The following is a 16,969-nucleotide window of genomic DNA, read 5'->3' as shown; positions in this document are numbered from 1 at the left end:
ATGTCCCTCAAGATTCCCTCCAACAACTTGCCCCCCACCCTCAGGATTCCCGCCAACAACTTGCCCACCACCGAGGTCAGACTCACTGGTCTATAGTTCCCTGGCTTGTCCTTACCACCCTTCTTAAACAATGGCACCACGTTTGCCAAACTCCAGTCTTCCAGCACCTCACCTGTGACTATCGATGATACAAATATCTCAGCAAGAGGCCCAGCAATCACGTCTCTAGCTTCTCGGGTACACCTGATCAGGTCCTGGGGATTTATCCACTTTTAACCTTTTCAAGACATCCAGCACTTCCTTCTCTGTAATCTGGACATTTTGCAAGATGTCACCATCTATTTCCCTACAGTCTATATCTTCCATACCTTTTTCCACAGTAAATACTGATGCAAAATACTCATTTAGTATCTCCCCCATTTTCTGCGGCTCCACACAAAGGCTGCCTTGCTGATCTTTGAGGGGTCCTATTCTCTCCCTAGTTACTCTTTTTGTCCTTAATGTATTTGTAAAAACCCTTTGGATTCTCCTTAATTCTATTTGCCAAAGCTATCTCCTGTCCCCTTTTTGCCCTCTTGATTTCCCTCTTAAGTATACTCCTACTTCCTTTATACTCTTCTAAGGATTCACTCGATCTATCCTGGGAAATGACTGTCAGGATGCGCTAGAAAGTATGAGTCGATACCTTCATGATTGTGTAGATCAACAGATAAAATAACACTTTACAAAGACAGCAAAAGTATAATACTAAAAGCACTGTATCTGAAAGTATGTAGTATTGAAAACAAAACAGAAGAATCTGAGTGCATAAGTAAACAAGTGCAATCTGAAAGCATTACAGAGACATGACTGGTGAATGACGTGGATTGGGACATGAATCTTGAAAGATACAATGTTGTGAAGGTGCCAGTGTTGGACTGGGGTGGACAAGGTCAAAAGTCAGATAACTCCAGATTATGGTCCAATGGGTTTATTTGAAATCACAAGCTTTCTGAAGTGCTGCCCCTTCACCAGGAGAAGTAATATCTTTTCAAAAGCTTTTGCTTATCTAATTTTACATCTGCTCATATATCTTGGTGGCATACATTATTTAAAATAATTGTAAAGAATACATATACTTCATTTGGAAAATAAATTGGAACACTGAAATTTGAATACTGCTGTGTTGAAGAGAATGGACAAGTGCCTGTTTTGAACTCGAAGGTTGAAAGTGGAAATTTGTGATGATTGCTCATACAAGGTCATGGAGCTTGTGGACAAATTGGATTTGATACTTTTGCGAGTCAAGCTGGCACCAGGTGGAAAGATTGCTTAGCAGCAGCTTTGGTTTTGTTTTAAGTCACAGAACTGAGGGAATTGTTGCATTCAGACTTCCAAAAAGTCTGCAAGGCAAGGCAGTTCACTCAATCTCCCTCGAGAAGTCAAAAAGAAAACCAGCACTCAAACACTCTGGAAAGGAGAACTTCAAACAAGCCAAGACCCAAGCCTAACTCTCCAATTTCTGAAGTAAGGATCTTCTGCTGTCAAGAACAACATGCTAAAAACTAAAAGAACTATGAGAAAATTATCTTTTTCCACCCTTGTAGTTTGAACCCTGATCTTGAAAATTATTTCTTTTTGCCTGTGTTTTTCACGATGATATTTCTGGAGAATCGTCTGTCTTGTCTGTCCGATTCATGAATGAATGTACAAATATTTAGATTTAAAGGGGGTATAGTTTAGGTTTGCATAACATTAATTAATAATCTGTTCTTCCACTTGTTAAAGGACAAGTTTGTTCATAGTAAGTTTTGTTTTCTTGCTCAATGATGAAATTTGGTGATGGTTTCTTTTGTCTTCTACAGCAGTTAAAGTCAGGCAGATTAACCATTTTAGTGATATGATTGGTCATCTATATATTTGTGATATGATGCTGCAAAAGCACAGCCAGTCAGACAGCATGCAAGGAGCAGGAGAGTTGATGTTTTGAGCATAAGCTCTTTATCAGAATGATGAAGAGCTGATGAAGAGCTTATGCTCGAAACATTGACTCCCATGCTCTTCGGATGCTGCCTGACCAACTTTGCTATTCCAGCACCACACCTTTGACTCTGATCTCCAGTTTCTATACATTTGCGACAGTTCATGGAATAGTGAGGCTTGATTATCAGTGCATTCTTCTCCACCTGGGTCATGACGTAATGCACTTATGAAGCATTTTGGAACATTTCATAATGTTAGCAATGCTTTATAAATGTAAATTGTTGTTAATAGTGTGGAAGTTAATTCATACATTTGCAACATGCTTTCGTCCACATACGATTAAGTCAAAACTTTTCAATTTGTCTTTTGGAATTGCCTTTTATTTATGATTACTATTTTGACTCACCCCAATTTTACTGTGTGACTTTAAAATGTTGATATATCTTCCCAGTGTGCTATATGGACACTCTGACATCTATCTGCCCTTGCCAGAATGCCACTCTATCAAGTCTGTCCGGGTGCCACCCCTACAGCTCTTACTTCCGCTGGTATTCTCCAGAGTGCAAGGGCATAAACCCTTGTCTCTGCTCATTAAGTCAGAGTGGCACGCTGCCTTTTGCTCACCGTTGGCAGAGACCCATTCTACCAACTGTAATCTCTAAGGGTCTTTCTGCAAGGTTCATACAAATCTAATGTCAGCTGATCTTCTCCAGAGTTTCATTATGTCAGCATCAATTGCCTTTTCCTGATCCTGACCATATATTGCAGTCTGGTTTCAATCCAAACATATTCAAACTCTCCTATTTGACTGCAGTTTGTATTAAAATATATTTAGCAATCATCCACAGTAATTGTTTTGTGATTGCGCAAATGTGCCTGTGACTAAACTTAAATGCCTCCATACAAAGGCTAAAATTATTCTTTCATTATGGCAATTATCTGGGGATCAAATAAGTAAATGAGCCCAAAATTCTAGAATTACAATCGGAAGTAAAATAGAATAGAACCTCAGAGATAGATATAATTTTCAGGGTTAAAAGAACCTTAGGGGTGGGGCATAACAGGAACAAATGTACTGAGTTGAGGATCAGCCAGGCTCAGAGGGCCAAGTGGCCTATTCCCTGCTCCTATTTTCTATGTTTCCGAATGGGAATAGGTCATTCAGCCTGTCAAGCCCTTGCAGCCTGCCTGAACTTACAGAAGTGATCTAATTTCAACACAAGAATCATAGATACCAACAAGTCCAGGCTGACCCACCCATATCCAATCTCTGTAACAAAACCAAAATTGCTGGAAAAGCTCAGCAAGTTTGGCAGCATCTGTGGAGAGAAATCAGGGTCTATTGCCCCTTCCTCAGAACCCTGACCTGAAACATCAACTGATTTCTCTTCACGGGTGCTGCCAGACCTGCTGAACTTTTCCAGCAGTTTTGATTTTTCTTTCTGATTCATAGTATCTGTACTTCTTTCGGTCCCCATCCCTATAACCCCATGGCTAATCCACCAAACGTATGCATTCCTGGACACTATGGACAATTTAACGTGGCCAATCCACCTAACCTGCACACCTTTGCAATGTTAGAGGAAACAGAAGCTGGACGAAACCCAGTCAGACATGGCGAGAATGTGCAAACTCCACACAGGCAGTTGCCCGAGATTGGAATTGAACTCGGGTCCTTGGCACTGTGAGGCAGCAGTACTAACTACTGAGCCATTGTGCCATCCAAACAGATTTGTAGTTTTGGGGTGAAGGCAGAAGTTAAACTCAGAATGGCTACTGGAGATGAGGGAAATAGAAGAAACAGCTAAGTGCTGGACAAGGATCAGAGACCTGTTGCAGCTTCAAGATATTAAATTGAAAGGTGAAACTGTGACATTGGAAGCAGGCAACTTGAAATTGACCAAGGTACTGCAAAATGTGCAGTACACACTCTGTTCAAGAAGGTGTTTGTGGCAGTAAGGGCTATTTTCTTGTCTCCCAGAGTTGTTGTTGCATTTCAGGAAGAAGCTTATTTTGAAACTGTATCCACATTCCTTATCCCAGTGTTGCAATCTATTTGTGATTAGGTTACACCTTCATTTATCACCCTGAGAATCCTCCCATGCACAAGCCCTGTGGTAAAGGCCACATTTGTCCCAAGGATTTTCATCTGACAGAAATGTAACCAAGCACTCCAATTATCCTTGGTCCTTTGGCAGCATCTAAGCACCGTAACAGAATATCTTTGAGCAGCACCAAGAGGCAACCAAGTAGACTGTGGTAAAAGTGAGAATCGATTATCCAAGAGTAGAGTGTCCAGTCAATATTTGAACTTAGTTTTTTTTATGTTTTGAGGGGATACATGGAGGTCAGTTTTCAATGGGACGCATGATTGAGCAAAGAAGCAGACTCACCCTTGGCAATGTCAGAAGAAATGGGCATTTTTTTTGATAAGTTTTCTACAACCGAGTTCCCATTTTTTAAACCACTCAGAGCAAAATTAATCCTGACATTTACAGAACATTTAATTTGATTGAATTGTTGGGGCAAGCAAAAAACTTTCTGTGCAATGTTGATGCCCCAGGCTCTCTGATCACAGAGTCAAAGGCTTTCCTTTTGCAGGCAATGAACAAATGATACAAGCTATCAAAATGAAATGTTGCTTTGCTTTACAAGTCAGTGACAAATATAGGAAGGTATTTTGCTGGAGACTTCAAACCTGTAGGATTTGGACCATGATGCACTACATCTCAACAACTGTTGCATAAAGAGTTCTTCACCCTGGAGTAATTTTAAACAAACCTGCCTCGTGGTAAACTGATGGATTGAGCATCTGTTTTATGGTCTGCTTGACTTTACATTCTATTCACGTGAAATGGCTGTGTAATTTGTCCTGGTCCGAGTTTGCACACATGGGGTGGTGAGAAACATGTATAAACCAAAATAAAGAAGTCTCTGTCATCAAGTGATATCTGTGTTTAAGTAACATAAGAGAAGTGCATTCAGGATATATATGTACAATACAGTGATACAATCTCCATCTATTCCTCCAACACTGACTTCATGTGCAACATTCATAAACAATGATGTAAATCAAGATCTAGCTAAACATCACATGAGATGACGTCAATTCAGATTGTAAATCAGTCTTTTTTTTGTTGAACTTTTAATTGCTGAAGCAACAGGAAAATCCATGAATATTAGTCTAACCTGGTCAATTTCTAGCCAAGTGGATTACCTTAAAGTTACCACTTCATCATTCTGGGTTTTAATGCATCTATATCCTGAGATAATTAGGCCATCACTGTGATAAATTTCAACAGTTGTTTCACAGTCAATTATGGTCAGAAATTAAAAAGAAAAATCTGTAAAGTTACAATAGTATTGTAGTATTGCCCAATGTTCCAATAGTCAATAATTTGTCTATGCGGCTCACAGCCTCAGCTACTAAAATTGGCCTCACTCCCCTTCAAAATAACGAGTAAATCATTCTTTTTGCATATCCCTGGTCAAGATGGCTGTTTGAGAATTATCCATGTGTTACAAGGTGCTTCTGTTTAGTTTGGATGTCTACCGACAAAGATGCAATGCACTAAACAAGCTTCCCACTCTTACTGTTCCCAAATTGCATTTAATTATTCATGACTATAGTTAACAGCAAAATAGTGACTTCCTCAACTACCAACGTCGTAGTAGTACAGCAAGACCTAGATCTAAGTTCCTAATCAGATTGGAATTGTTTGTGGAACTTTCAAGTGCACTGTGGGACAAGGGGAATATCACTGCATTGAATGTTATGTAATTATGACAATGGAAATTGGAACAGTTGAAATTGGTTTTGGATGGGAAGATATCAGACCGTAGCAAGCTCTCCCTTTTGGATGTAATGTAGTTTGACACAAGCTGCAATCAGGGCCATGTGGAGCAGGTGATAGGGCTACTGAAGGTCTGGTTCTGCAGTCTGGGAGAGAAAGGGTGAGGTGGGAGGAGCTGGTGTCTTCGAGGGGGCGTTCAATATGTTGTTATGCTGTGTTTTGCACAACTGAAGCAGGTGGTCTAATAGATGTTGAGGAGCTGGATGACCAGGAGCTATTATCTGAGGAGGATGAGGACGTTAAACTGGAGAAAGCTTACTTTGTGCATGACAGAGTTTAGCTGCATCAGACACTACAAAATAAACACGACCTAAGTGAAACAAGAAATGAAATTGCTGGAGGAAGGCATATGTGGAAAGAAAGCAGAGTCAAAGTTTTGAGCCTGGTGACTCAAAGAGTCACCATACTTAAAGCATTAACTCTGCCTTCTTCCTATAGATGCTGCCAGGCCTGCTGAGTTTCTTCAGCAGTTTCTGTTTGTGTTTCAGATCTCCGGCATTTGCAGTTCTTTGTTTTATTTTGGGACCTAATTGAAACCCAGTTTGAGTAGGTGGGAGCTGGTTGCAGGAGACGATCATGGACTGTTGAAGTCAATTTGGTTTTAGGCTGCAGCATATAATTGTTTCCTTTCTGTTCCCTTTGCTGACTGTCAATAAAAGCCCACCTTTGGACTTGTCCAAACGCTTGCCTTTATGTGATGCTTCCCTAATGAATAGTGACAAGATACAAGTGCCACTGGGCACTGGGGAAAGAGTAGCAGGCACACCAAAAAGGCTGTCAGACAAGACTTTTCCATGGGCAAGTAAAGTGTGTAGGCTGTTGGCCAAATGGCGACTAGAGTGCGATAAAGGTGTTGCTTGTGTGACAGAGTGCCATCCTTACTAGCCGTGGGCAGCCTAGCCTTGTGGCTGCTGTGCCATTATGCTGCCAGTGAGAGACAACGCCAGATTGCTCACGCTTTCCGGGCACACATTAATTTCTCAAAGATGGCGCCCATGCATGGGATCTAAGTATATTGGCAGAGATTTGGTAAGTGGTGAGTTGTTCTGGGAACGATACATAATAAGATGGTGATGGAAATAGAGGATAGGAAAGGTTAATGAAGCACATTGTTAAGACTCTATGAGAAATCTTGCTGGGCCTCACAGCAACAATTTCTCCAACAAACGTGATGCAATTTGAACTTAACCAACAAAAAAAAGATTTAGCCCAATGACACTAATTTCTTTTCTGTTTCTTTTGCAAAATTTAGACCATTTATTTCTGTGGAACCGTAATTTGTAAATGTTTTACTGTTGCAGTTTTTAAAGTTCAACTAGGCTGATTTGTTCTCATTATTACTGTATCAATCAACTGCTATTCAGTAGTTTTAAATGCTCCATAAAAGTGTTGAATGATCTGTGAGGTGATAATTCTCTGTTTCCATTTTATAACGAGCAGTGTTAACAAGTGAAAGAAAAGGATACATTGGAGTTGTTTTCTATGACTATTTAACATTCCATACAACATTTCCTCCTTCAAAGCAAAAGAAGAATTTGATAAGATCAAGTTGAGCACCTGTATGATAATAAGATTTTATACTAGTTGACCTGCCAGAAACCGTGAGATAGATGAGGAGGAAGGATTAATAAGGTTCATCGGATCTAGGAATTGGTATTCCCCTGCTCAGCATTATTTACATAATCTACATGTTCATGATGAACTGTAATTTCTACCCTCCAAGAAAGCGGATACCAACTTCCTTTCCATTCCTTGCCCATCAATCTGCTTTTGGTAAAATTTCACCAGCATTAACAGCCATCAGTGAATTCTTTGGTTAGTGCGAGTACTAACTGAAACTGAGACTCTTTTTCTCATTAGCTTAATATTTAACTATCTTATTTATAAATATGTCCTGGAAGAATAATTAAATAGATAATGGAGATGTTTGCATTTAAGTCGAGATTTGAAACCTCTAAAATCTCTCCAAAGAGTGGAGAAAAGGATATACTTATTCAACAAGTATGAAAGTGAAAAGGAGGTGGGGTGGTTGCCATTTTGAAACATTATCTACTTTCAGTCCAAAGAATGAGCATGTCTTAAACTTCTGTGCACCTTCACAATACAGCCTAGTCTCACCTACCTCATTTGTTATGCCTAATTATGTGGCACAAGTAAGTAAAACATGCATTTGTAGGGAGAAAAAATGTGGCTATCTAGTAATCCAAGTATAGTGTGGCTGAAAAGTGGGTTGGCTGAAACAGATGTATATGTAAAAATGTGGCTTGGGGACTGGGAAAATAGTATAATCTTATATGCCTGGTTGACATTATCAACTTTAATCATAGTAAATTGGAAATATTTATACCAACACGACTCTTGTATTTTCCAGATGAAGGATTGTGGGACATTCTAATTAAGGATGTTCCAAAGGAAGTAACCTCATACACATTTGGCATGGATATCTTGAAACAGGGTGTGAGCTATGATTTCCGAGTGATTGCAGTGAATGATTATGGATATGGAACACCCAGCTCCCCTTCACCATCTGTTTCAGGTACAGAATTTCTATCTTAAGTTGTGTAAATATTTGTTGCATAGAGGCTCATTTGGATCTAAGCCAAGAAATATGAGTCACTTCCTGGGTGGAGTTTCTGTTGTTTCTGCTCATTTGAAGATAAATTCGATGTAAGTTGTGGTGAAAGCCACAGTGCACTCACAATGTTAATAGAATTATCTTTAAATTATGTAATTTTTCTTTTGGTTCTCGCATGCAAGTTCTCTGAATTTATGACTCAGATTTTGCCCAAATTAACCGCTAAGAATTTGGAGTCTCCATAGATGCTTTGTCGTATTCAGTGACATCAGTTACTCACATGCAATCATTTAAGTAGATATTGTGTGAGGCACCACCAGAAAGATGTAGATTCTGTGTCCATTTATACTTTAGATTTAGCTCAGCTTACCACTATCTACACAAATGTTAAAAAACTGTAACATGAATAGGAAATAATTAGCTTGGAGTGAGAAAGAAATTTAACATTACAGATTGACAACATTTTGTCAGTTTGTTTCTGTTAATATTTACTGACACAAATTAACCTCAGAGGTGTAACAAGATATATTCCAATAAGCCATAGATGGAATCACAAAATGTGATGTATCTCTCTCCTGTCTCTCTCTTGCATGTGCTCTCTTTCTCTCTTTTCACTGGGTAAAACCTTATTTTCAGTCTGACAACACATACCTGCAGAATCTGCAACCAAACTAAGGATACCAATACTATCCACAGAGTCCATGACATGCTTGGAAACAGGCTATCCCTATACGTGGTCCTCTTACCCTTTGTATTAAGTAATTTCATTGGTGGTTTAGAAGGGTATCGTTGCATCACTTAGAAGGCCCATATTTGTCAAATGGTTCTTGTGGCCAGATTATCACTTACTCTTCGCTTCATCCTTGGTTGGTGTCTGGGTACTGGTGTCACATTCCTGCTGAGGCAACCTCCATTGCCAAAAACTGATGCAGTTACATCGCTTTGAATTGTGCTTGGCCCGTGCTCAGTTAAGCTGACTGCTTCAATACTAGCTCTGGGATTACTATTTTATTTCTCTGCCTGTAAATGATTCTGATTCTGTCTTCTCTGCTTGCCCTTGTGGCCTGCTTTGAATATTTGAAGCATCTGATTTCATGGTTTTCACATCTTTGACTTCTACTTGGCTGTTCCCCTCTGTTCAAATTGAGGATACATTGAATAATTTGCCAAGTAATTTGTCTATGGGATGGCGTGAAAAATTTGGTCTCCCTTTTGTGCAACAGTTGGCCTTTGCTCACAAGAACAAAACATTTTCAGCACATGTCCGTAGCTGCTTGAGAGATTTACAACTGTAACCAATAATGAGATTCTTAAATTGTTTGAATTATTTCCAGAAACCTATTTCTTAGCATTAAATGGCAAAGAACCTTGTAACCTTTTGCATATTTGCTTATGACCTTGTTGATCAAATATCTTAGGTCTGTGTAACCTTTTCTGTAAAATTACTGTCAGTGTTCTTAGTTTCTTAGATTTCTGCCTGTTCTTTTTACACATTTTAACCTGGTACATTCTAAAAGGTAAAGTTGTCACAGTTCCAGAGGACCATGGGTTGGTCTCTCGTTAGGTAGAAATGACTCAAAGTGGTTTATCCTCAGGGTCACCACATCTCAGGTGAGGGGAGAAGTTGAGAAGGAGAGTCCATCATGGTAACCTCAGCCAGTGTGGGAATTGAACCCACACAGTTGCTATCATTGTGCATTGCAAGCAACCTATTATGCAACTAACCCAAAAAACATGTCAGAGTACTTCTTCCATTCAGTGATAGATTAAGTTGGTTAGCTCATTTGTTTTAGTCTATCTTGTTAGGCTGATTTAGTGCTGGTAAAAAGGCACCTGCCATCGTGCATCTTGTCAGCAGCAGTCATTTACTTGTGCTCATTAAAGATGGCCACCCACCACACCCACCACCCAAATATCTCAGCCAATCAGAGGGTTACTGCTGTGGCTGCACCTTAAGGAAGGGGGTGCAGTAACAGGTATATATCCTAAGAACCATCTAACTGGAGATTGGTTAACATAGCCAATCTGGCTGGCCCGGTAAGGGAGGATGAGTTTGTGAGAGCCGACAGCATTGTTGCCGCAGTTGTGATTATTGCAGCTACAGGATCTCTCTGTGCACCAATACGTGACTGAAAAGAAGGTTCCTCTCTTCTGGAGCTCATTGCAAATTAAACAGAGTTTACCGACAGAGAACATTCTCCTGCCCACTGCTGATAAAATCTCAATAAAAATGGAAAAATGTCGTTAATTAGACATAAATGGCTCACTAGGCCTCATGGTGGGAAGACTGCCTGCCACTTTCCCTATTTCTGGTAAGATGACATAGTAGGTGGAAGATAATAGCCTCCCCAATTCTCATTCCCAGATAGCTGATTAAATCTAGCCACTGATATTCTTCCACTGCTACAAATGACTGGGTAAAATGGGTACTACGGTCTCTTAACATTTGGAATAAACTTTGTTTCAACAAAATGGTGAACTCAAAGTTTCACAGTCTTACCTGAAAGACTCATGCCATTGATTTCTCTTTCTCTGCTGTTTCATGAATATAAACAAGTTTTATCTCACTCTTGGTTTGAAATTACATTTTTTTTTCTTTTCATTCAGCCTGCACCACTTTTGATCTCATTCTGTGCCTGAGATGTAATTTCTCACTTTACTTCCTATATTGCTGTCTTCACATTCATCCCATTGGCATTGCTGTTCCTCCTCCTTGACCAATAATAAAACATTTCTAACAAGATCAACTGAAATAACATCACAAAGGCCAGTATCCTGTCACCAAGTCACACTTTATTTACACATGCAGAGTACATGAGACTGAATCGGCTAGTTCAGAGCTAGCTCCTAAAGTGAACAGAATCCCTGACACTCCCCTTGTCATTATCTATCAGCCAGGACTTCCTGATTAGACCAGGTTAACAACCTCATTCAAGGAACTCATATTCTATGACATCCACCTGGCTGACCTCATTCCAATCACGACAACACCTTTCCTTGTCTTTTGCTTCGGTCACATGCTTGAACCTTTTCTCTTCAGCTGACTGGCATGTTAATTTAGTTTTAACCCCTTTTGGTCATATTTTCAGCATTTGCTATTTCTGTTTTGTTAACTTTAAATTTAACTCGGTTGAGTTATCCTCTAATCCATGTAACTCAGCATTCCATGTAATTACCATGGATTGTTAGATGTTCACAATCTTATAAACACCTTCTCAGTTTGGAATTGTCCGTTTTTGAACTAATGTGTGGATGAACAGCAATGTTGAGGAGCAACAGGATGGTTAGTGATGTTTGTTCAGGGACTAGAACCAAAGGGTGGAGCCATAAGAAGAGTGGACTAAAGTCAAAGGCAAGGGATAGTTTTCAGCAACCAATCCCCTGCCCCCAACATTAGTGCCAAATGCCCCTGGATTGGTACAAATCGAAGTTCCTCCCTCCCTAACCCGATAGCCATGTCACCCAATTATATCACTTGGCAAGGTTATCACTTTTTCTATTGTCAGGAATACGGTTATTTGAACCAATAGCGGCCTGAAGGTCTGAACAGATGCCAATTGACCTCAAGGGCTCTAATTGGTGGTGGGTTGGACATGTTGACCTTGAACCTTCTCACCCAGAAATTATTGCTTAAGAGTCAAGTGCCTCCCTCGTGCCAACCCACCCATTAAGTTGTCCTCCATGCTACTTCGAGTGAGGGGAAAACCATGGCCCATTATTCAGTGGCATCAGATGCTTTAAGTGGAACCTATATTCTCTTATTTGCCAATGTTTATGCATAATTATTAATATTTATTACACAATTGGTTACGTCAAGAAATATAAAATCATATCCTCCCACGGAGGAAATTCCGGAAATCCCACAGGAACATTCCTTTGATATCTGATCTCATCCAACTAGTCATACTTAATACCTAAGTCTTATTATGGTATTTAGGATTGTAACTATGCCATCTCCTACCTTTATTTGCCTTACCTTGAATGCACACTTTCATAACAGTTGATAATGCTCAGCATTAAAAACATCCCATAGGTTTTACCCCTCCCTGCCCCACTGACGTGACAGGAAGTGTAACCTTATTGCCTATCCGGGCTGAGAGGAGCTAACTATACACAAATCAGCAATAGTATGTGGGAATTTCCAATTTATGTAGTTCTGTAGAAATCCATTACCAATTGAGTTATTAAAAAAAGCTCTTAATTTTATTAGATTTAAATTCAGATAGAAAGCATGCTAATACCATAATATGATAATGTATTTTTCTATGTAGTTATATAGCATGGCTCACAGATTAAATTATCCAGTTTGAAACTGAGCCTCTGAGATTAATTTTACTGTGTTTTAATCTTCTCACATGATTTTATATTGTACTTAAAATGTTGAGATATTAGCTTTTGAGTCCATATTTTAAACATGCTAACTCTGCATGACCAGGTAAATGTCACAGCTTGTTCTGAAATAGTAATGTCTTCCCACAAAACAAATCTTGTATTAGGGTACTCAAAGAATAAAGCAAATGATCCTATCACATCCCACAACAATTGCCTACACACTATATTCACAACGTGAAGCACAATGACCAGCCTGAGTATTACTTATATACCAGAGGCAGAGTCTGTGTCACACATCACCTCAACAATAATATAGAAACACAACACTGAACAAGAGGGCAAAAAGAATACTGAGAAGGGGAAAGGAAGAACAACGAGGCTGTCAAATGAAAGGTGAAGTCTAAAACCATTCAAATTCATTGATGAGGCAAGTTAGTTAAGCTTTCAATTCCTACCAAAGCTTTTAGTCCCATTTACATCAAGGAATACTTGGGATGAAGTAGCCACAAACTATTCCACACCTGGTCAACTGTAAGGACTGTATTTTATTCTAGTCTGTGATCATATATATTCATCTGCCACCAGAACATGTATCTGAAGGTTGGTGTTCGTCGTTTCTCTGAACATTTTGATTGGTAATTCAGAAATAACAGAGAACTCATTTTCCATAATGAATCATATTGAAGAATTAGTGATGAGCCCAAATGAAAAGATTCAAAATCTGATCAGTTAAACTGCTGAATTGTAATTATGACTGATCTGATGAAGTTTGCTACATTTCACAGTGAGTGCTGCACGACTAATTGAAACAACAGCAACATTTATGCATTAATTCATTCAAGCTGTAAACTGACTCCTGTCACTTCCGCAGTCAGAACAAATCAGCAGAAGTATCATCATGCAAATAAGAAATTTGGATTTACAGAAGTAAACATGAACCCAAGCAATGAGTGATCGGACAGATAAAACCCCATGTGTTTTATTTGTTTTTACTTCCTAAATGGATCCATTGTATTCATGTAGAAATCTGGAGAGTGAAATTTACTGGGTGATGAAAGACAAAGCTGAAACACAGAAGCAACAGTATAATGGCAGAACCAAAATGAAAATTAAGAAGTTGTATTATTCTCTGTAATTGTTGAGGTTACCTAATATTATTTAGCTGTTTTAAGCATTATGTATTGTGCACTATTATATATTCCATTTCTTGATCTTACAGCCCAGAATTCAGCCCCATTTTATGAGGAATGGTGGTTCTTGGTGGTTATTGCCTTGGTTGGACTCATCTTCATTCTTCTCTTGGTGTTTGTGCTAATTATCCGTGGACAAAGCAAAAAATATACAAAAAAAACAGATTCTGGTGAGTACATAACAATGTTGCATCAGCTCACTGGGCTTTTGTGAAGTAGATTTTGTTTATTCAATGTTGTCTATGTCAAAAAGTGTATTGCTGGAAAAGCACAGCACATCAGGAAAGTCGACGTTTCAGACATAAGCCCTTCATCAGGCTTCTGCCTGATACATTGACTCTCGTGCTGGTGGGATGCTGCCTGACCTGCTGTGTTTTTCCAGTGCCATACTTTTCAACTCTGATCTCCAGCATCTGCAGTCCTCACTTTCTCCTCAATAATATCTATGCAATGTACATAAAAATATAGCATCTAAAAGTATTCCAGCCTTGTGATATTTTGCACTAAATTTTGTTGATGCAAGTACCACACCGTACAATGGACCTTGCTTTGGCAAATAATTATGTCCCATCCATATTCAGAACTCATAAATATAAATATTCAAAGTTTATATGTTGGATACATGCATAAGCTGTGACTGCATGCTAACTCTCGCTAGATACTTTACTTAAAAGACTAATGCCAAGTTATGCACAATTGTGAGAAAATTCATGTACATATTGTTCAAGGACAGTTTGCAACATCAATCACATATTTTTTCTATGTAAAACTACAAGAGCAAATAAATTTGTTTGATATCTGGGTGGATAAATTCACTCAATACTTGAGCTGTCTGGACCAGAAATGCCTAGTTTCTATTCCTGATTTGAGCTGAGGTAACTGATTTCAGCTAGGATCTCATTTAGAATTCAATCATTAGCACAAAATATTTTGGGTTTGACAATGGATAACCTAAAAGGGATATTTTGTTTTGGTCATGATCATAATCCTGTGACAGTTACGTGTATCAATAGTAGAAGTAGTTCAGGTTTAGCTGCTCTGGTCCCTGCAATTAAATAGTCTACATAATTCATTCTCAAGGCTGAAAAGCATAAATTAGTAATGCGTAATGCACAATAGAAGTTAATTGAGTACAGCCAAAGTGCCCTGTGAAACACAAACTTTTACTGCTAGCCAAGATGATGTAATTTGGAAAGGCTCTGCATTGTTGTTCCAGGCAATCAGCCAACCTGAAAACAAACATCTCTGACAACATCTCGATAAACAATAACACTCCTTTAGAATATAAAACTTTTTTGACAAATAATTAACATGCACTAGTGGGCTTGGATATTGTTCTGTAGTTTAACTTGTTCAGTATGCCAAGGCATGTAGGTAGGACGTCTAAAGTATTACAGTATCCCATAATTAACACTTATGTTGTGGCTCACTGGCTTTAGTTACAATTTTAGCAGCATAGAACTTAGGAGCAGGAGTAGGCCATTGAGCTCTTCAACCTTCTTCACCATTCAGTACGATCATGCCTGATTAGGTTGTGGTTTCAACAGTTTTCTGGGGAAGAAAAATCCAGACAAACAACTCTGACGGAAAGAAATGCTCCTCATCTCTCTTTCAAAAGTGAACTTCTCAAACTTGATCTCTGTCCCTTAGTGCTAGCCTCTCTGGGCCATGCTTGTACATGCCTAAACGTGCTCTCAGAATCCCTGTCAATGCCTCTGCAGATCTCTGGTAGTGAGTAGATGAGCCTAACTGTCCAGGACAATTGGATCTGAGCAAAGTCCACTAACCTTAGTCAAGGCAATAGCAGTGCTGCAAATGAACTTATTGCCCCTGAGTTAAGGATAGAAAAATTGGTCAACGTTCTCAATCCTTTTTGCCACCCACATTTGGCTTTTTGCCAGTTAATGACTCTTAATCATTTGTTAGCCTCAACAGTGAGTGCCAGGACGCAAGATAGTAGATGGGTGGGACCTTAGTTATACCCAATTCAGTCCTTACCTGATATCACTATTTACACTGTTCCCACTTAAACTAATTGAGGACGAGAGGCCACAATTTTAAAGCGTTTTGCAAAAGAAACAAATATAAGTCAAAACTTAGTGGTTGAAAAAGCACCAGCACGGGATGGGATGCATCCAAGGACATTGAAAGAAATGAGTAATGATCATAAACTTACATGCTGTCTGGTCTCAGAGCTTGTGCTGGAGTGCAACTGAGAAGTGCAACTGTGTCCTTGTTCAAGGTTTAAAGAGAAGCTTAGCATTTACAGACTAGTCGGTTTAACATTAATGGTGGGGAAACTTACAGAATCAATTATTTAGGATAGGATTAAAGGTCACAGTGACAAATATGATTTGATTGGAGAACCTGAATAGATTTGTTAAGAGAAAATTATATCTAACTAATTTGCTTAGTTTTTTGAAGAGGTAACAGAGAGAACAAACTGTTGATGTGGTGTACATGGACTTCCAAAAACCAATTGATTCATTGTGACACAAAAGACTTGTATGAAAAATATAGCTCATGAATAAAAGGGACAGTAGCAACATGGATACAAAATTGACTGATGGATAGGAAACCAAGAATAATGGTTAATGGGTATTTTGGACTTGAAGATGGTTTGCAGTGGAATTCCCCAGGAATCAGTTCTGGAACCCTTGCTTTTCCTGATATATTTAAATGATCTATATCTTGGTGTGCAGGTGATACTTTCAAAATTTGCAGACAGTACAAAACTGGGGACCATTGTAAACTATGAAGAGGATAGTATAGAACTTTAAAAGAGCATTGAAAAGTATTTGGAATGAATGAATAGGTAGCAGGTGAAGTTCAGTGTAAAGGTATGTGACGTGATGCATTTTTGTACATAGAACATGTAGAGGCAATACAAGTAAAATTTGCTTTTCTAAAGGGTATCCTGAAGAGAGAGGTGTACATGTGCATTCATCATTTAAGGTGGTAGGATAGGTAAAGAAAGCAGTTAATAAAACATACAGTAATCAGGGCTTCATTAATAGGAGCATAGAGTGGAAGAGCAGGGAGGTTATAGTGAACCT

General features: G+C 39.0%; 1 protein-coding gene across 6 annotated transcripts in view; it reads left to right on the top strand.

Annotated features, from left to right (window-relative positions):
• sdk2b (sidekick cell adhesion molecule 2b) overlaps positions 1-16,969 on the top strand; it is a 1,001,963-nt gene that overhangs the window by 820,710 nt on the left and 164,284 nt on the right. For all 6 annotated transcript variants that reach the window (XM_088000610.1, XM_088000613.1, XM_088000611.1 and 3 more), the window contains 2 exons: positions 8,188-8,352; positions 13,943-14,083. In XM_088000610.1, the coding sequence (XP_087856736.1) occupies positions 8,188-8,352; positions 13,943-14,083 (306 nt within the window). The remainder of the gene's footprint in view (positions 1-8,187; positions 8,353-13,942; positions 14,084-16,969) is intronic.

The sequence above is a fragment of the Chiloscyllium plagiosum genome, unplaced genomic scaffold (genome assembly GCF_037043375.1).
Source record: "Chiloscyllium plagiosum isolate Xiang-an unplaced genomic scaffold, Cpla_swu_hap1 HiC_scaffold_25, whole genome shotgun sequence".
In the NCBI taxonomy this organism is placed as follows: Eukaryota; Metazoa; Chordata; class Chondrichthyes; order Orectolobiformes; family Hemiscylliidae; genus Chiloscyllium; species Chiloscyllium plagiosum.
This window is presented reverse-complemented; position numbering and strand designations above follow the sequence as displayed.